Source organism: Typopeltis vanoorti, chromosome 9 (genome assembly GCF_054136105.1).
Source record: "Typopeltis vanoorti isolate ZY-2024b chromosome 9, IOZ_Tvanoo_1.0, whole genome shotgun sequence".
Classification (NCBI taxonomy): Eukaryota; Metazoa; Arthropoda; class Arachnida; order Uropygi; family Thelyphonidae; genus Typopeltis; species Typopeltis vanoorti.
Window position 1 is genome coordinate 38,076,618 of NC_143557.1, and position 22,280 is coordinate 38,098,897.

At 34.6% G+C, this 22,280-nt stretch overlaps 1 protein-coding gene across 1 annotated transcript in view; it reads left to right on the forward strand.

Annotated features, from left to right (window-relative positions):
* Positions 1-22,280, forward strand: part of LOC150102982 (aconitate hydratase, mitochondrial-like) — a 451,613-nt gene that overhangs the window by 55,570 nt on the left and 373,763 nt on the right. The window contains exons 4-6 of the mRNA XM_090398314.1: positions 2,854-2,992; positions 4,909-4,947; positions 15,216-15,296. Coding sequence (XP_090254440.1) covers positions 2,854-2,992; positions 4,909-4,947; positions 15,216-15,296 — 259 coding nt within the window. The remainder of the gene's footprint in view (positions 1-2,853; positions 2,993-4,908; positions 4,948-15,215; positions 15,297-22,280) is intronic.

The window sequence follows — 22,280 nt, forward strand, 5'->3', positions numbered from 1 at the left end:
AGCAGTCATGAATGCCTTGAAGACTTGCTCTATACATGGCAGCTACATTAGAATTATTGCTAGCATCTATGAGAACATAGCATTCAGGCTTTTTGAAGACACAAAGCCTGTCAAAATTGAGAAAGGAGTATGCTGTGGCAACATTATATCACCAAACCTATTTTTAATGCTGCTCTACAGAGTGTTTTTCAAGAAATGACTTGGGAAGGAAAATAAATCAAAATTAATGGAGACCACCATACCTAGTTATATTTTGCTGATAACATCATTATTTTTGCCAGTATGCCACCTGAATAATTACATCTACTTAAATTAAAAGATTACAAATGATGGCAGAGCCCAGGGTGAGATTGATAGACATGTGAAACTGGCATTGAGTGCATTTGGTAAAAACCATATCTTTACAGACATCCTACCCTTATGTCTAAAAAGAAAAGTCTTTAACCGGTGCATCCTGGATCAGTAATCAGGGAATTACAAGGAGAGATAAGAAATTGAATACATGGATAAGAGAAATGACAAGTAGAGGATGCCATTTGCATAAAAACCCTAAAATGAAAATGGGTGGCTTACATTGCTAGAATTTCTCACAGCATTGGTCTACAAAGATAATAAACTGAACCCTAAGAGACTGTAAAAGACCTAGAGGATGAACATTTATCTGATGAAGGGATGAAATCAGGAAACACATTGGAGTGGCCTAGTAACAAGCTGCTCAGACTAAGTGGCAAAATCTTGGAAAGACCTTCATCCATGGATTGAGAACAATTGATGATGACATCCAATCAAACAGTTTCTTCTTGTAAGAAGATGGATTCAAGAACTGTTACTTTATGAGTTTAATCTTGAGTATGCCTTCAAGATGTTTTAGTCAGCCAGAGCAGTCTGAAATGCAAATGTTAAGCACAGATCCACAATGTTGTGAAGTGCATCACAGTTTGACTTTAAAAAATTCCAAACTGGTATCATCAGCTTGGCAAGTTCAACAGAAGCTGTACAAATATGGAGCATTTCAATGACTATCACAAGAACATATTTGCCAGTCCACAACTTGTTCCATCAAACATGTGTTGAAAAGTGAATCTACTACAGCAATCTGAACCCTCAAGTTGTAGATCAACCTAAGTCAAACACACACCTTGTCCAAATAGTGGTTAGCTCAAGAAAATAAGGTCATATGAATAATTTAGAGATTATAGTCCACTTTGAGCTGGTTCCAGAAGACTATCATCAGTGATCTCTATTCTCAATAATTGGATTGAGTAGTTACTACTCAGCACTTATCAGATGGACCATGCTAGCAGTCTGCATTATCTTTTCTCTCCAGAAAGTCAGTGCCAGAATGTGCAGTTCATTTGCGAGAGAGAGAAGATGGAGATTGTTTCTTCCTTTTTCTGCAGGTGAAAACTGTTGCCAGAAGCTTCTGGCAACAGTTTTTTTTTGTTGCCATTGCTTCCAAAGACTAAATTTAGTATCATAGAGGATTGAACCACTTGTTGAAAGGCATAAAACATATATATAAAACATAAGCATATATTTTGTTGAATTATGTTTTTCAGTTGTAAATTTATGTGCTAAAATAAAAATGATCTTTAGTGCAGGGTTATTTCTACCTGAAACTTGGGTTTTGAATCTGCAACACGGGAAAATTAACCATTCACTATTTCAGAAAATACATGTCAGATTCAAGGTTGTGAGTTAGTGACATGTCTGCTATACTCTTTTCAAAGCTTTTAAAAATCATTAATGGCCCTGGATGAAAATTTCAAGAAAAAAATTAGGTCAAAAAATAGTTCTCCCAACTTACTTTGGGAAAACAAAAAGGTATTAGTGTATTTATTTATATAGATTACAACACTAGAAAAGTGAAAATTGAGTGAAAGCCAATCAAAAACTGACCATTTATTTACAAATAAAATATAATACACTGCAATATGTATTTGTAAAGCATATTTGTACCTGTTTCACAATCTTCAGTCTAGTGTAATTTTATTTGTTGTTCACTGCAACAGTTCACTGATAACATTTGGTGTACATCAACAGGCAAGTAGAAGAATGCACCTTACCACTGCATCCAATGAATATCAAATAACAAGCTTATGTAGCTATTTTTGTATCTCGCATCTCAGTAAGATTACATAAATCAATTATTCTCTAAACAAACCGGTCTGCTTGGATCAAGCAAGCAATGTATAGCCCCCCCCCCAAGTTTATCTATCATAAAATATCAATGTTGAGCTTATTGAATTAGATGTTTAGTTAATTGTAGCTCTTTCAGGTATGTAGAGTGAGGTGATTCTGTGGATGATTTGGCTGATGATTGAGTGAGGTAGTACTGGTATATGAACTCTACTTTATGCAGATATAATAGAAGAATGTCAGTAGAATATTAAGATACTGATTTTTTTCCCTCTCACCAATTAAGAGACTTTGTCTTTTCATAAAAGTTGAAAAGTTGAAAAGTTCTTTTCATAAAAATAAGTTTCACACTTATTCTACAGTCATTTAAAATTATGTTGGCTGCAATGTGGCAGTTCATGTAAAGTAAGCCACAGTGATGCAAGAGAAAAGAGACCCAAGATTTGTGAGAGAATTTCCATTTTTGGGACTGGTATTTTTCATACAAATATTCAGATTTGTATATTCAAAGCAAGTGCTGTAACTAATCATTTTCATCATCATTTAATTTGTTTTGCATGCAGTTACCTTTTCCACAGATTAAACAGTACTTTGTTTTATTCTCTATCAAATTTAAGTAATTTTTTTTTTAGTTCATAAGTTTTTGTTTTTATTTTTTTATATATGTGTCTTTACTAGTGTATATTATTGTTACCACTAGTATGATTGTTTTAGGTTAAAAAGGCCATTAACATTATCAGAAAAGATTTTATATTCCCATTTGGACCAACCAGAGACTCAGGATATTGAGAGAGGAACCAGTTATTTAAGGCTGCGACCAGACAGAGTAGCTATGCAGGATGCAACTGCGCAGGTATTGTTTATATATATTTTTTTAAAATTTAATTTTTTAAAATAATTTCTTTATTCATGAATTTTTTTTAAAGATTGTATAACTTATTTAAATTAGTCAGTAGTGAAAATATCCTTTATAGTATGAAAAATATCTAAGGTTAAATCCTTCATTTTACACTTAAAGTGCATAGAATTTTAATGAGAACTCTTTCAGCTCAGATTTCATCATAATATTAGAAAAACCAATGGTTTGTGCTAGAATAGCAGAAAAAAGAACAAAGGAATACTGAGATTTAGGTGTTCAGAAGATCTTAGAAGGCCAAAATGTAACATCTGCAATACTGGAGGCCAGACAGATTAATTTAGAAGAAAACTCTTGATAATTAGTAATAATGTGAACTTAATTTAGGGACCATACCACCTTAGATTCAAGTATAATCTTTACAATAAAGATTGTAAAGAATAATTACAAACCCACAAACTACTGAAATTTCACAACTAAGTCCATGGGTATAATTCTGTTCAAAAGCAAATTCTCTGTAGTTGGCTATCCAGCATAATAGTATATTCCTTTACTCTCTCTTTTTCTCTCTCTCTCTCTCAGTTTGCCATACTGAGAGTTGACTATATTAACCAAGTAAGATGGTCTGACACGCTCAGCATACCTGGGCCTGAAGTTTGGAGTACAAGACATATCAGTGTAGTATGATTCACTCATTGCCATTCTTTTTTGACTGACTTATATATTTTATGGTTTGTGTAATTAGGCATCGGTAATTATCAGGCAATAATTTTTCTTGTGTTTTGATTTACTCTACTGGAAAATTCTTTCATATCAATGATAAAGAAATGATGAAATGCTCTAGAGAGCTTCAACTTAGAATAATGAAGCTTCAGCAGTTAAAAAAAGCAGGAATGTAAGGAGATAATAGAAATGCTGTAATGAGAGGTGAATTTAACAGGGATTTACTTTAGTTAAAATAAATGCATATAAACTTGAATAATCACTTGGTGCACAGAATTTTCAACTTTTGTAATGAAGTTGTAATACATTCAACAATATTCATTTTATTTAAACGGTGAAAGAAAGATGTGAACAAGAGAAAATAATTAGACAATAATAGATATAAGCATGTTGTTAAAAAGCGGCATTGATCCTAAATGCAGTTAGTTGTATGAAAAGTTGTAACTGTTTAAATTATATCTCTTATGTTAGATTTTATTTTATTGTTCATTTGCTTTCTTTCATCTCTTTAATTGAGAATGTCCTAAATCTGAACACAAACAGCGGTAAACATTTAAAGATCACTAGTCAGTACATACGAAATATCATTGAAAAACAAGTTAAACAGTAAGGGCCCAAGAACAGAACCCTGAGGCATGCACTGATCACCTTCCTTTTCTGAGACACAGCTCAATCATAATGTCCTATCGTACAGAGAGCCAATCTGCAATCCATCTAACCAATATACTATCTTTTCCTATTCTCTGTAGCTCGTACATCAACTTTTCATGTGGTAATCTATCGAATGCCTTTGCAAAGTCCAAGAATATCACTATGTATGATTCTTCCTTCTTCATCACATTTGTCACCTTTTCATAAAGCATAAGCAGATCTGCCATTTAATAGTAATTCAACTTTATATGATATGTATGAATCATGTTTTTTCTTCTTAATGTCTAAAACTTGCATGTCAGTTCAGTCATGAAGAGGGTTGATCTGTTATCTGTGGTATAGTAGATTCTAATGTTACATAATAGAGAAATTATATCTTTCTCTTATGCATCAAAATGTATTTTCAGTAAATCTTGCCATAATAACACTATAGAAATCTGATCCAGTTATTTTCTTTATATCTCTTACTTCTTTTGTATAGTATGTTATATATTTTGTTAAGTTTAATAACAGTGGTATTTAAAACTTCCTTGTTTCAGATGGCAATGCTGCAGTTTATTTCAAGTGGCTTAAAAAAAGTAAGTTCTTTATTGTTATTATCAAATTGTTTAGGATTATTTATCGTATCTCATGAACCACATAAAAGGTATCATAATTTGATTTTAAGTGAAAGAAACAAGCATTTGAAATGTTATATATCTTTGTTTCAGAATTGTATGATTTATATTGATAATTTTCTAGTTTAGTTGCTTTTCTAAGTAATGTTCAGAGTAGTACTCCAAGCTGCATATTCATGTTACCTGTCATAGCTCTGCCACCTGCATCCACTGGCAGTAAATATTAACAGAAACAAAGAAATGGAAGAATGCTGTTTAACATGAAAATGCATGAACTATGGGACTGAATCCTAAGCATGACATCAGTGAAAGAAAATCCCAATTATATATAAGAACAGAATAAAACATATAGCAGGAGAAAATCTTAATTCTCTCCTGCTATAATATAATATCTTAATCTGAGATGGTGGTCGTTAAGAAAACATTCCAAATGCGACTTTTCCATATCTGATCCTTTTATCCCATATTGTTATTAAGCACATTGAAAGAAACACGTAATCTAGACTATTAGAGAATGAATGATGGTTATCAGATGCAAAACATACAGGTATATTTGTCCTTATAAATTTCATCTATTTTACAAGGACATTATCATTGAGGACAAGAGATTGGTAAGAAAACATTCAGAAGCACTGAATTACATAGTTTGTGTTTACTTCTTGATTCTCAGTATCTGCTATATGCACAGGATAACACTCAGAGTTCAACAGGAACAACGGTAATGAATAACTGTGAACTTTAAAATAGGCATACAATTGGAGCATTTGAGGTTCTGATGGTGCATGGTGTTTGACATTTGTTAGGAAAGAAATTATCAAAATCTATTTGAGTGCAGTATATTGGTTGGATTACAGAGAACTCTTTGGCTATTGTCAGTGCCATGGCAAGCAAGCAAGGCAAAACTTTCCAATTCCAAGAATATGATGTATTCTTGGTGTTATTGAATTCTAATCTCAGCAGAATGGCCCATCTGTCCAAAGTAGCAGTCGACAGAAACATGGTGCTTGATAAACACTAGATGGGATGGGAGAGATAACTTATCCATAACAGAAGGCAGTTTCCAAAATGATTCTAAGTTGGCTTATAGATTATGTTTGCAAAGAACCTGTGCTGCTTGTTCTGATTGCAGTCTGGTTGAAGGATGGAGACTTGGTCATATTTGTTAGCAGTAATCGTGATTTTCAATTCCAACTGAAGGAAATCAGTATGAACAGATTGATTGAATTAAATGCCTAAAACACCATTTTTTTGTGGTTAATGATAATTTGAGAAAGGATATGTGTGTGTGTGTGTGTGTGAGAGAGAGAGAGAGAGAGGGAGATAGACAAGTGGCTAATGAATTTTAAGCTTCGTTCTAAATACATTCAAAATGCATTAGATTTTTGCATAATTTGCATGTTTTTGTAATTTTAAAACATCTTATTCACTAGCAAATTATTTGATCATGGGTAGTGCCAATAATTTATTAAGGAGGTTTTATTTCTAGAGAGTTGGAAATAAACACTACAGTGTTCACTTTTAAAGAATTGCAAAAACACGTGCAATTTTAGTTGCTGGGTTTTCTCCAAAAGTCATAACATAAGCCAATAATCTCCACTTTGTTCTCTCCTTTCATCTTCTTCAAGGTTCAGAACTTTATTTTTCTTTCTATATGTTTTGTAGTAATTAGAAATTGAACCTGATGTACCCCTCCTCCCAACACCAACAGTTGTTCTGTCATCATTGTCATAACATTACAATTGAAAACTTTGAACAGTTTTCTTTCTATATGAGAGTGAGACTAAATCAAAACTTACTAGATGATCTGTGCATTGTAAGGATAATTCAGAAATTTTATTATTGAAATCTATTGATTTTTTATGAAAGAAGCACAGTTTCCTGTAACCGCAGGGAGAAGATTAGATAGGTATCTTGAACATTTTCTTTGTGTAACTTGGGAAGTCCATAAAGCCTTGGAGGAAAAGCATGATGAACTTTTAGCTTTTTTCAGTTTCATCATCATAGGAATGAACTTCATCTAAGAGACTGTTGAGTTTATTGATTTGAATCTTTATCAGTACTTCTGTAAGTAGTAGTATGATCTTGAAGTAAAGGATTAATTTTTCTAAATTAATTATTCTTATCATGAATAACAACTGTGCAATCTCTGTCGGCCTTAGTAATAATTATATTACTAAGGCCGACAGAGATTGCACGATTAAACAAAGTGGAGATTATTGGCTTATGTTATGACTTTTGGAGAAAACCAGCAACTAAAATTGCACGTGTTTTTGCAATTCTTTAAAAGTGAACAATGTAGTGTTTATTTCCAACTCTCTAGAAATAAAACCTCCTTAATAAATTATTGGCAGCCACCTACGATTTTGGTTCATATTAAACTAAAGTTTTACTCAAACACGGTAGTTGTCTCCATAATTTTCCAAAATGTAAAAATGTAATAATTATATTCTTATTAGTTTTGATGTAGTCTTATTCTTTACAAATATCCCTTTGACTGATGCAATCAAATTACTTAATAAAGATTTTTCTCCTGATATTGTAAATTTAATTAACTTTGTCATTAATTCAGGATACATCAGTTGTTGGAATAAATTATACAAGCAGATAGAAGGAACAGCTGTGGGTCTCTCATTTCTCCTACTCTAGCTAATTGTTTTATGGAACATTTTAAACAACATATTCTCAACGTTTTTTCACCTAAACTATCAATTTAGTACAGATATGTTGATGTGCTTTTGCTGCATGGAACTCCTCTTTGTCCAATCTTCGTGGATTTCTGTAGAAAATTAATTCATTAAACCCAAAAATCAAATTTACTGGAGAATTAGAAGATAACTTTCTTCCTTTTCTGGACATTCTCATTCTGAGTTAACCAAATGGCAATCTACAGTTCTCAGTGTATAGAAATCCAACTCATACTGGCAAATACATAGATTCTAACTCTCTTCGTCATCATCGCCACCCTTGTCAGAAATCTGAAATCAAATCTCTAGTTTACAGTGCTCATAAAATATGATCAACTGATTCTCTTTTAAACAAGGAACTGTCTATTATCAGAGATGCTTTTATTTCTAATGGTTATAATACAAAATCTATCCATAAAATAATCAATAATTATGACTTTCATCTTAACCCTCCTCGAGAAGAAGTTTTCAGAATTTGTCTTCCATTTGTTAAATGACTTTTATAAAACAATAGCAAGACTTCTTTGCCAGATTGACTACAAGTCTCTTTCCATCAATGAACTAAATACCTTCCTTATTTCTTCGAAAGACAAATATCCTCCTTTTTCTTATCCTGGAGTTTACAGAATCCCCTGTTCTTGCAGTTTATGTTATTATGAACAGACTGATTGTACTACACAAATTCATCTTGGAGAACATATTCCACTTAAAGAGCCAATGAATCTGGTTTAGCAAGCCACACTTTATCCACAAAATACAGAATTCAGTGGAACAATACCCAAGTTCTACACAAAAGCTATTTACTTCTGAAAAGACTGCATAAAGAAAGCACGATCCTAACCTTAGCAGAAATGATTGCCTTAAAGTTTCTTGATTTTGGAAAGTTTTCCTAGCTAATAATCACCATTCATGCATTTCATAAAATGTAATTAATTATTTAAATGTAAAAATATTTTTAATTATTTCAATTTAATTAATATTTGTTAATGCAGATGGAAGTATTCTCCTACAGTTGGTATAACATAATATTATGCACTTTCAATTTAATAATAGTTGTTCTCTCTTTTTGTGTTTATCTTCCTGTAGTATATTGAAAATGCCTATGAAACATAGCCAAAAATTCTACAAATTAAGTTTTTATTGTAAGTGACTCGTAATTATTTAGTATCATAATGTCTTCTGCTTATATTTTGATTTTCAAATTTATTCTTATCTTGTGCATTGTTAAACATCTGTATAGTACTTCTGCCTATCGGCTGTTCTCTTTCTTTTCTTCCCTTTATTTTTCCAGTGATAATCATTTTCCTCTTCTTGATCTCATTCAGTAGTCTCCTTTTTTAGTTTGCTGTATTAAGTACTTGTTTGTTTGGATTTCTGTCCAGCTAATCCTCATCATTCTTCTTAGAAACCACATCTGCAGAGCCATCAATGTTTTTCCATTTAGTTTTCAATAGTCCATGTTTCTGAGGTGTGCATTAATCAAGAATACATAGCAAATCAGCAGTTGTTGTATTCTTGTATTTATAGTCACTTTTCTGTTGGTAAATATGTTTGTATTAAGAAAGGATGTTTTATCTATTTGTATTCTTTGTTTTATTTCTTAATATATAAATCTATCTATTTGTTCTTTGTGGTGGCCTTGTAAGAATATGTTAAGGTTTTTAATCCATTGACTTATTTGTTTTTATCATTATTTTTGTTTTCTGTATATTTGTTTTTAATTCAAATTTATTGCATTTCTCTGTAAGTAAGTTATATTTTGTAGATCCTCTTCATTCTCAGTGATTAGTACTGTGTCATATTCATATCTTAGGCTATTTATGTTTCTTTCACCAATTGAAATGCCTCTGTATTTTGATTTCTTGCATAATCCTTTCCCGAGAAAACCCTAAACAGCAATGGTAGAATATCCTAAACAACAATACACATCCCATCAGACTCCTCTCTATATCTACCCATTGCGTATCTTTATAACAGATTGTTAGTTATGGTGTATTTTTTTTATTTTTTTATCATTATTATTAAAAATTTTGAGTCCAGACCAATGTTTTTTAATATTTCTGTAAGTTTATCACGAGAGACTGTGTCAAATGCTTTTTTTTGAAATCTGTCAACCCGAGGGTAGACCTGTAACTGTAATATGCATAAATTTGATTATTGTGGCTTTCAGCTTAATCAAAAGAATTCTGTCTGAGATTGGTTAGAAGCCATTTAAAAATTTTGAAGTGCAACTGTCCATTAGAATTCCTGTTCCATTTTCATGCTTGCTTCTACCTAAAAATGTTGATAAGGTACTTCCTGTCTTTATCTCTACAGATTCTGCCCACCTAACCTCACTCATTCCGTAGATGTTGATGTTCATTTATTTTATTTCATATTTGGTGTATTTTGATTTTTTGCATAACCCTTTCCCGAGAAAATCCCAAACAGCAATGGTTAGAATCAATGGTAGAATATCCTACACAGCAATAAACGCTCACATTACTTGTTGCTATGCATAGACTGGAAGGAGTGCAATTTATTAATGTGTGGCATAAGTTTGAAGGAAGAATTGAACCGTATAAGAGTGATGGACTACATTTGAAGGATTTTGGTGCGAGTCATTTGGAGAGGCTGCTGCTGGAGGGAGAGTAATAAGTGCAGAGAATGAATATAAGCAAGTAAGAAGTGATGTGAAAGAGTGGGTACTTTGGAATGAAGAAGTGCATAGCATGAGAGAACAAGTGTGTAAGACAAACAGGGAGACTGAGGGTGGACAGGGGAACACAGCATGAGAAAGATTGATGCTCCAAGAGGATGTGAATACGTGTGTAGACAAAAAGGGAAGTGGATGACCTGGGATGTAGGGAGAACAGTTGGATTTGAAAAAGGTTCTGTGATGAGAAAAAAAAATGGCTCAAGGAAGATAAGGATAAGTCACATCTAAAAATGTAGTGGTGATATCAGTGAAACTTGTTATAGATCCCCGAATGAGCTATGTTGTATATGAATGCTAGATCATATCAGAAACAAGGGAAATGGTTGCATTGATTGAGTTTGTTCACCCAAAAATTGTTCGAATATGGTTAGATGAGGATGACATCCTGAGAGGAATGGAGATGGAAGGGTATGAAGAAGTCAAGTGAAGATAAAAAAAGGGAGGTGGAGTGCTGTTGATGATAGAAAAGAGTTACATCCATACAAAGCAGAGATGAGGGAGAAATAGTGGTTTTGAGGCAGTATGGTGTGAGATAGAGGTGAATAGAATGAAATACTTTGTTGGTCACCCTATTTGCTTATGCATTTCCAGGTCTATAGACCTGGAAATGCATAAGCAAATAGGGTGATCGTTATGGATGATTTTAATTATGGCAATATTAGGATGACTAGATAGATAGAAAAACTCATTTTCTTTACTTCTGTTTGCTATGAGTTTTTTGAGGGACAATTACCTCAAGGTATGTAACAGAGGGCACACGAGAATTTGAGGATTTGATCATCTCATCTGAGAATGTTATAAATGAGGTGTCAGATCTCGCTCCAGTTGGTGAGAGTGACTATGAAGCGATTACTTGTGTTGTTGGCCTGAGGACGTCTGTGAGGAAAGGATATATGTGAAACAACATGGCTGGTGATTATGAGAAGCTCAGGAGACAGCTTGCAGCTGTAGCATGAAATGAAGAGTTAGGTGGAAAGAAGATCAGTAGTGCTTGGGTGATATTCTAAGAAATATCTAGTAGAAGCAATGTCTAAATGTGTTATAAAAAATCAGAAGGTTAAATAAGGTAGGTGTGAAATGGATGAACGAATAGATTAAATATGCAATACAGAGATAGAAAAAAACATTATGTAGGCAACATAAGAGGAATGGTAATAATCCCCAAGAGGAATACAAAGAACAGGCAAGGAGGGTGACTCAGTAAGAGTTGCAAAATTTCAGTATGAGCAGCAGTTAGCTAATGAAGCCCCCCCCGCCAAAAAAAAAAAAAAAATCTAGGGAGTTGTTTTGATATGTAGCCAGCAAAGAAAAAAATTTTGGTAGGATGGCATTGATTGGAGAAAATGGTATAAGAACAACTGCTGCAGAGGATATAGTCGAGATTTTTTAATGAACATAAAGGTCTTTCATCCTTATGAATGTGACATCATGGAGAGTTGGAGAGCAGTGGGTGATGAGGAGGAGAGACTCGCTGACTGTGAGCAAGAGAGGTATATGGGGAATTAAGCATACTTGATGCTAATTAGGCTGTGGGACTTGATGATGTATCTTTTGAAGGAATGTGCCAGGGAGTTGACATCTGCTTTGACGTATTTGTTTAATATGAGTCTTACATTGGGTCAAATTCCAAAGGAGTGGAAGGGAAGGCAAGATTGTACTGCTTCATAAAGGAGGTGACAGAACTCAAGCATCAAATTCTAGGCCAATCTGTGTGTCAGGTGTTGTGGTTAAAATGTTGGAGAGGCAGAATGATAATCAGGATCCAGAATTGGTAAAGGTACATCATGATTTAGTAATCTACTTACAAAAGGTGACAGCAGCATTGGACATGGGAGACAGATACACAGTAGTAACTTAGACTTTACAAAGGCTTTTGATAGATTACTGCATGATAAGTTGATAGTAAACTAGAGCAGATGAGGTTGGATATTAGGCCTAGTTCATTGGTTTAGAGATTGGCTATCTGATAGGTATCAAGTTGTGTATGGGGAGCAATATCCCAGAAGAGGAAAGTCACAAGTTTTGTGCCTCAAGGGTCTGTTTTAGGGAGGCATTGCTGTTTAACCTGTATGTTTATGATATTAGAGAAGATTTGAATGGAGATATTCAGCTGTTTGCAGATAATGCAAAGTTGGGATGAACTCTGAGTAGTAGAAGAGGGCATGGGAGTGGAGATGCCTGTTCATTGTTACAAAGTGGAAGATTTAAATTGTTGAAAAACAAAGATGGGATGTAGACTATTCACTTGGCAGAGATATATTGTTGGAGGTGGAGGAAATAAGTGATCTTGGGGTGATAGTGGATAAGAATCTAAACTTTAGAGGACCATACAATGAATTCTAGCATAGGACACTGACTTGTAGAAGTAAGGAGATTCTAGTTCCATTATGTAAGGCTCTGATTAGGGTGCATATGGACTGTTGTGCACAGATTTGGTCACCTGGTTTTCAAAAGGATGAAGAGATATTGGAGAGAGTGCAGAGGCAATTGACTAAAATAGTTTCTGATCTCTGGAATGCAGAATATGAAGAAAGGTTGAAACAATGCAATTTGCAGAGTCGTGGATTAGGAGGAAGAGGGGTGATATGATAGTGATGTACAAATTGGTAAGAGGATGTTAATAGGATTAACTTTGAAGAAGTTTTTCATAAAATGGTGGGAGAACAAGAGGTCATCTCTGAAAGCTGTATAAGGAGGATGTCAGCAAGGGTCTCTGGAAGTTGTATAAGGAGGATGTGAGCAAGGGAGCGAGAAGCAGTTTTTTTGCATGAAGAGTTGTGAATGATTGTCATGCATTGCCTGAGAGCATGGTGTCCGCAGAGAATTTTAATGTTTTTGGTATGATGAGCTGTTTGCATGACAAAAGAGACCTCCTAGATGAGTCTTTGACACCCCCATGGAGTTATTATCATGGAGTCAAAAAGACTCCATAGTAATGATAATAACAACAATATCCACAGGAAAAAAGTCGAGGATTCTGAATACAGCTGTTTTTCCAACAGTTACTTATAGATGTGAAACTTGGAACGTAAAGAAGTCTGACAGGAAAAGGAGATAGCCACTTTTGGCATGTGGTGGTGTTATAGAAGGCTGCTGAGGATATCATATACTGAAAGGTGGTCAAATTGAAAGGTAAAAATTAAAGATGCCAAGAAATTATATACTCGACTTAATCCTTTATCCAAATGTAAGCAAACAAGTTTGCACCTGAACTGTTTTCAGGACTGGGGGGCAACTCATATATAGAAGCTTATGACTTCACATCACTTGTCTTACTATACCATAATGCAAAGCACATATCCTTTCGGGTATGTATAATGCTATGCATTATGATGAGACCTCAATAAAGGTCGAAACCGGTCTGGGTAGTGATGTGAAGTCATAAGCTTCTATATACGAGTTGTCCCAGTCCTGAAAATAGTTCAGGCACAAACTTGTTTGCTTACACTTGGATAAAGGATTAAACGAAGTATATAATTTCTTGGTATCTTCAATTTATAGTGTGGAAAAATTTCCAACAAATTGAAGGGTGCTAGAAAGGATCAGTAGAACTTTAAGGTTCCTTAAAGATATTGAAAAAAGAAAGCTGAAATATTTTGGACACATCGAAAGGATGGGAGGAGGACTTCTCAATAAAGAATAAGAGGTCAAGTTCCTGGAAAAGAGGAGAGGGGACTAGACCCTCAATGAGATGCATAGATAGTGTGTCTGGAGTGACTGATCTGAAGAGAATTGAAGCCTCCATAAAAAAAAAAAGAAGCCTATAACAGGACTGACTGGTGTGGCACATCACCATGGAATGGAGTAACCATATGACATCTGATAGATGGATGGATGCATAGGCTAGTTTTGCTAATTTTCAACATCAGATGTTGAAGGCCGTGAAGGGTTTACTCCAGTATCATTTTTGTGATTTTACTTCTGAAGGTAAGCCCTTCCCTATTTTTTGAAACAGATAAGCACAGCTTCTGAAACCAATGGCAGTACTGGTTAAAGTAGGTTTTATTTTAACACTCCGACCATGTAATCATGACATTTGACAATGTTTATTTTTGCAATAAACTAAACTAAACCAATATAGAACAAAAGAAGTAGTATATAGTAATTTCAATAGTTCTATAATAATATTATTCACATTTACTAATGTATCTTGCTTTTCCCTTAAGTGTGCTGCCATTGTGCTCTTGGAATACTAGATGGAGGATTTCCAGGTCCTTCCATGGAGGATGTATTTGTGTGACTAACAAATTTTGTCACATATAACCCCGAGAGGAAATCCTCATTCCTTGCTGCACCATCTTCAGTGCTGTTTTGTTCTTCTGAGGAACTTGTCTACTACTTCCACTGATGTAGTCTTCATCAATTTAGATTTAACTGTTTTGAGGGGTCCTTATGGATCTTCGTGGCTGCTGTAGTCACTCAGGATTCCCAAAGTCCCCACCACACATGCACTTGCATTGCCCATCCCATGCTAAACTGGGCTCAGGGATGCTCCTGAGGGTAGATATCAGAATTTGCCAATGCTGATTTTAAAAAAAAAAAAAATCTTGGGGATCATGTTTCAGACCCTTCACTTTCTTAGCCCTAATGTTAGTTTGTTTGCCTTGCTTTATAGAAATAAAGTACTTTATTCACATTTCCCCTAAACTTCTGTAAATTTGTCATGCTAAGTTACAACATTTTTATGACTCTTCATTCTAATGCATTTCTCCTTTTTGTATAAAAGCATTAAATTATTGAAATATTTTATTCATTATTTTGTTTACTTACTCATAAAAATTTTAATGCAATTAGGAACAAACTTCAGTTTACTTATGCATTTCTTTAAATGTGTGTTATTTTGCAAGGTTGCTGTACCATCTACAATACACTGTGATCACTTGATCGAAGCTCAAACTGGAGGTGAAAATGACTTGGCTAGAGCTAAAGTAAGTTATAGAAATATTACTATAAAGGCTAATTGATGAAAATTCATTTGTGGTTATTGAGAAAGCCATGTAAGGCAAGTGATGTTAGGCTTTGAGGGACGTTAGGCAGTGCATTGTAACAATTAGTATAAAAAAAAGTGCATTTCTTAATTTCTGTTAAAGAAAGAATTCTTTGACATAATTAATCTGAGATCAAATTATGCATGATCCTACTTATTTTCCTGTGATTTTTGAATTAAATTTGATTTGGTACTAAATGCTAATTAAAGTAAGATTTAAACTAAAAAAAAAAGAATGTAAACTATGAAAGAACTGTCATCTGAGAAATACGTATCTGAGTATGACCAAGTGAAAAGAAGCATAAATAAGTAATACAGTTGTATTTTTTCATGAAAATACTTATAAGTAGGTAGTACAAAGAAGTTTTTCTTTATGGAAGTTTTTTTTTTTTTTCACCAATTATATATTTGGTTTAATCCTTTATCCAAATGTAAGCAAACAAAATTTGTGCCTGAAGTATTTTCAGGACTGGGGCAACTCGTGGCAAAGGTGGTATAACTTCTCATCGCTTGCCTTAGTATCCCATAATGCAAAGCACATCTCCTTGCAGACATGTATAATGCTATGCATTAAGGGAAAGTCACTACCCAGACTGGTTTCGACCTTTATTGAGGTTCTGTAAGTAAAGACCTCTTTAAAAATTAGGCAGTCCCCCAGACCACTGCCTGCGAGTGACTGAAGGACCGTCCAACTCAGCAGTGGTTCCACTCAGTGACAGACTTGCCCCATCACCAAGAAAATCCCTCAGCAATGGCTCTGCATAATGGCAGGCTCACCCCACCACCAAGCAGAGCCATAATCTCAGCAGTGGCCCCTACTCAGAGACAGGCAAAAACCTATCCCCAAACAGAGCCTCTCACATCTAAGGGAAAGCAACCACTTCTGCACAAAAGCACATCAATGGGAGCCAGACCCAGAGGTGGTGATACCAAGGTGGAAGTAATGGAGAAGTCATATTTCCATATACAAATTGCCAAAAGGTGTCACACTTTATTATTAAAATTCTCTGGATTAGAGATAGTTGATAGAATTTTTTTTTTTTTTTTTTTCACTTGTCTGGGTAGTGACCCTTCCCTTAATGCATAGCATTATACATGTCTGCAAAGAGATGTGCTTTGCATTATGGGATACTAAGGCAAGTGATGAGAAATTATACCGCCTTTGCCATGAGTTGCCCCAGTCCTAAAAATACTTGAGGTGCAAACTTTGTTTTCTTACACTTGGATAAAGGATTAAGCCAAATATATAATTGGAAGTTTTTCTTTAATTATCACAAAGTGGACATAGACAAAGATATCTTAAAAATGTATTTCAAGTACTGGTCTTCAAAAATACTTCAGACATTCTATTTTACTCATCCTTTAAGCAGACATAGAACTAAAAACCAAATACTGATTTTTAGATATACATGTAAAAGTTTTTTTCTCAATTTTGTAAAACTTTTTCCTGTTGTGAATACTTATTTCTGAATTTAATAAGTTGTTGGGCAGAAAATATCCTTTTGATTTAGTATAAAACTTCTTAGAGTAAATCCTGTCAAAGTGATCAAAGCCAGAGGCAATGTCCTGTTACAGTAGCTCCATGTCTTTCTGACATGCATCTGGCGCTTGGAATGCATTATTGTTGTTATATTATATTATATATTATATTATTGTTGTGGGTTTCCATGCCCATAATTTTCAAACTAGAAACAACAAAATAAAACTGCTTACAGAATATGAAAGTTTAACTTAAGATTTATTACCTACAGAATCAATACTGTAGAATGCTGTATTGCCAGCAAAGGTTGGTCAATTGGTAGAGTCTCTGCTACTAATGGCTCATGCAAAAAGTTAAACAAGTTTTAGCGTGGTTAGTAGTTGAAAGGGATCGATCATTCAATGCTATTGGCACACTCTCCCTCGATGAGTCTTTGGACTCCCTGGATGTGTCGCATAATAATAATGCCAAACAACTTCAGCATGTATGCCTTTCGTGGCACTTAAGATATCCAGTCGATTAATAAATTTCCCTCCAAGTGTTCTCCATCATTTGTGGTGTAACTGTTTCTGTCACAGCAACAATTCTGGGCTTCAGTTCATCAAGAGAGGATAAATGGGTCTGGGAAACATGTCCTTCCTGTATTCCTACAAGAAGATATCAAGCAGCGTAATATTGGGTGAGTGTGGAGTTCACGGAATCAGTTCACTGTGCCTAGGAAAATGCATGTTAAGAAATTCTTAGACAATAAGAGTCCAATGTGGCAGTGCCCAATTGTACTGGAACACTACATTTGACTAATGATCTTCCAACTGGAGTAACAGATACAGCTGTAGCATGTCCAGATAGTTCACTGCTGTCACTGTTTTTTCTGCAAAGAAAAAGGGCCCCAAAACTTTTGAACATGACAAAGTACATCAGACATTCACCTTTGGACTATCTCTTTCAAATGCTTGATTGGCATGAGAGTTTTCTGATCCCCATAACCTGCAGTTATGACGATTTACCCTCCTTGATATGCAAAACGTTACTTCATCACTAAATATCTATCTCCAATGGTGAATTTCATCAGCTTTGACCTTTTTGATGAAATGTCTTGGACAAATTGGAAATGGCAGGGTTTATCGTTCGGCTGTAAAGCCTGCACAATCTCAAGTTTGTAGCACGGAGTTGAAGGCAGTTATAAGCAACCCTCCAAACAGTCATTTGTAGATGACTGTTTGGAGGGTTGCTCCAAAAAAAAAAGCTCATCTAGTTGATTTTTGTAGGCTTAGATAAAATGCTTCTTGGATTCGATCAACATCTTCCTGCGAAGTGCTTGATTTTTCCATTCCTATTTGGTGCCGAACACTACCAATCTCTTGGAATTGCTTTAACCAGCATCTAATAGCATTATCTGAAGGTGGATGCTTTCCATAATGAGTTCTGTAACAACTTTGCATTGTGTTAATGGACTTTGTTTCGAAAAACCAAAGTACGAGGTGTGACAATTTAATTCTCGTAACGTTGCACACGCAATAATATTTGTGAGAGGAATGGTTTTAGCATTAAAAGTCTTAATAACCTTAAAAATTGTAGAGATTTTTGTGTCAATTTTCAGCTGTTCAGCAAATAGAAACTCTTCAATCATTTCTTCATTGGTATTTATATAATGCAAGTAGGCCATTAACAAAGTTTCATTGTCACATAAAGTAAAGTTGTCTCATTAAGTTGCAAAGAAAATTCTGTGGTTTTTAAATCATCACAAAGTTCTTTTTTTTCTATGTCCTTTGTCATTTCATCAATTTTTGTTGATACTGAACTGTTGCTGAGAGGAATTGATAATGTCATATTACTTTTACCTGGGCCAATCATAGTATCTAAAACTTCATTTATAGCCAGTAGGATGAGAGTTTTGCCAATAGTATGTGGCTTTCCTCATTTGACAATTAATTTTGAAAGTTTGTAAGAGACACACCAAATCCGTTCTCTTGTTGGTTACTTTTGTTGTGTCCCTTTTTCATTAATTACTTTGTTAATTATGCTCTATACGTTATGTTCGCTCTGTGGTGTCACGTGGTACTGTCTAAGTACAAAGGAATTGCCTCGGGGTTGAGCCAAAATCCAAATACAACAAAGCTTCTGAGGTGGTTCTTCTCTTAAGGTCCTAAGACATTTATTTGTTAATGCTATGCCACTTAGGACAATTAGTTTAAAAGAGAAAATCTTAAACAAGAAGAGTATACTCAAATATACCTCAATGACTAACAACTTTGCAATCGTGACCATAAATTCACTACTTAAATCTACCTCCTAGGTTCTTATATTGTAACAAGTGGTGCACCAGATAGTGTATACAGACAACTGAATAAGAAGAAGCAAAAGATTTGTTCAACATACTAACATTTATACGGTGCATGGAAACTTGGTAAAATTAAATTCATTATTAGAAAATATTGTGCAGATATTATCAGCAAATGTGAGTGTTAAGTCATGCAACTCATATAGGATTGACAATTGTGCTGCTCCAAGCTATATCACACATAAATTCTTCAAATTCCTCTCGAATAAAATCTAGTTAACATGCATTAGCTCCTTATAGACACACATCCTTAGTTTAACAACCTTAAATTTATATTCATTTTCTTTCACAGCTTATAATATGCTACAGTCCTATTCTATCTCTGGTTAAGTCCTCAGATCTTGAATTACATATCATTCATTCACATTAATTAACAAGAAAATTTCACGATACCGTTTTACAGTGAGTTCCTGATCTTGTTCCTTTCTTTACTCGTCTCTGGATCCTTGAAATGATTTCTTCTTGCTGGGGAAAGTATCTCGGATTTCTCGATCATGTATAGGCTTACTCATTTCTTGTAGGTCATCTCCCTTTTTTCAGAGAGATACTTGGGGTAAAGTAACTCCTTCAACATGAAGCATTTTACATAGACTCTGAGCTTTTCCGCAGGCTACCTTGTCTTTTCCGGAATAATGTTATTCTCCTCTGGTTCGCGATACATAACCTTTCCTATAGATACATGCTGCTTTCTTTCTCTTCTGCCGGGAATCGGAGCAGAGATTCCCCTCCCATTCTGGAACTGTACCTCCACTCACAATGGCCACACACTGAAGAAAAAAGCTAAAAAGCCTCTTGGGGGGGGGTTTCCTAACCCTTTTATCACCTCACCCTATCGGCACCTTCCGTAGCCTTCTTCCTCCTCCCGATGCATAGACAGCGCTCAACGTGGTGTCTTTTGGTGGCAGTTTCCTTCCTTTTTTGCTTATTCATCGTGTGCACATGATATACTTGTGGCAAATTCTTTTAATCCTGTGCGTTGGCCTTGAATCAAGCCCTAATTCTTGAAACAAAACGTGAGTCATTTAGCCATGCTTTTTTGTCTTTCTAAATTTTAGGAATATTATACTATTTCAATTATACATTAACGTTCTTTTCCAGAACGTTATTGTATAATTGAAATTTCACAGCCAATTCAACTAGCTCAAGTATCCTATTTATATAATGGGATAACAATCTTTTCTTATACATTTTCACAATAATTTTCTCTTTGCTTAATATATCCTAATTTTGTTCACATATATAATTTACACACTTTGATGCAAGCCATTTTTTTATAGGGTCATTGCTTGTTAAATTATGAAGGAATTAATTTTCTTAAGAACTTTATTAATCACAATTTAACACTTTGTTTTGCAACCAACCCTTTAAGCCCAGAACGATTTTTAAATCTAGTCTTTAATTTGCGAAAGTACTTCACATCCATTTTTACTTTATTTGGATGCTTTGTTCTTAAATGCTCAATCATTCTTGAAGGCTTCATTCCTTTGTTTGAGAAAGTTTTTTTGTCGTATTAAGCACATCAGTAATAACTACTGATTATTTATAGATGGAAGAACTTCATATTTTAAATATTCACTTGAATATTGACAAAACTTTCTTTTTTCACTCATTTTAATGGGCTACAGTGCTACACAATACCAACGAAGTGTGCCGCACGATACCACTGGCTACACTAGATGTATTTATTTTTAATGTAGAAAATTCAGACCAGTAAGTAGCAAATAAAAATGAACAGTATTGCCAGACATACAATATTCTGAACAGTATTGCCAGACATACAATATTCTGAACAGTGTTGCCAAACATACAATATAAATAGAGATGCTAGATTAAATACAGAATTTTTCGCTTCTATTATATCAGTAGTATTATGATGCTTACCACCCACTCCTCCTCAGTATTCATGAATCCTTCATGATTCATGAATACTGAGGAGGGGTGGGTGAGAAAAAATACTCAAATGTTTCAGGGGCCATTCCCAACAAAGTACTGATACCGTAGATACAGTATATGGAAACAGAAGTAAGAAACAAAAGACATATGATGCTAACATAAATGTACCAATATGTTTAATCATTCATGCTGCTGCTGAAAAACCAATAGGGAAAATGTCACCCTTCTTTATTGAAAAAGGTTTAGAAGGACTGGCAGGACACTCCCAAAACTGTTAAGAAATTGCATTCTTGTGATGTCCTTGTGGAAACATTGTGTCAGCAACATTCTGAGAAACTACTGAGAGCAACAATGGGTGGAATAGAAATTACAGTGACATCTCATAAAACACTTCATTCCTGTAGAGGAGTAATATCAGAATGGGATCTCCTTGATGTTCCTGATGAGGAGATATGTTCAGAACTTAAAAATCAAGGAGTGACAGGTGTGAGGCACATCCTGATATGTAGGGATGGTTGCCTAGTTCCAACCAAGAACATCATCCTTACTTTTGATACACCTAAGCCTCTAACATCTGTAAAAGCAGGGTATCTCATCTGTCCTGTTAGAATGTACATCCCTAACCCACTGAGATGCTATAATGTCAGAGATATAGACATGCCCAAACTGCCTGTCATGGTTCTACTACCTGTGCTTGATGTGGTGGTAGCAAAGAGCATGATAACAAATCTTGCTGTGCAAAAAAAAGCTAAATGTGTCAACTGTCAGGGAGATCATCTAGCTTACTCTTGTGCATGTCAGAAATGGAAAGATGAAAAAGAAATACGAAGAATGAAAACAGAGCAAAACATAACATACCAGGATGCAAAAAAGAAAGCTAGCCACTATCACACCTGCTCTGAGAACCTCTTATGCTGACAAGGTAACAATTAAAAAAGTGACAGTAGCAACTCAAATTTGTATGTCTGTTCCACCATCTGATAATTTGACCATACTGGCACCTTATGATCATGAGTCTTTCTCTGTTGAGTGCATAAATCACATGACCTATGGCCTTACTCTAGAGACAACTCCAAAAATGATCCCACTCGATGAAAACCCACTTGTCAAAAAAATTATGGCAAAGATATCACTTAAAGATAAATCACCAGATACTCCCATAGGAAAAATGGATACTTCAGTACCCGGTGAAAGTAAACTAAACTTACCAA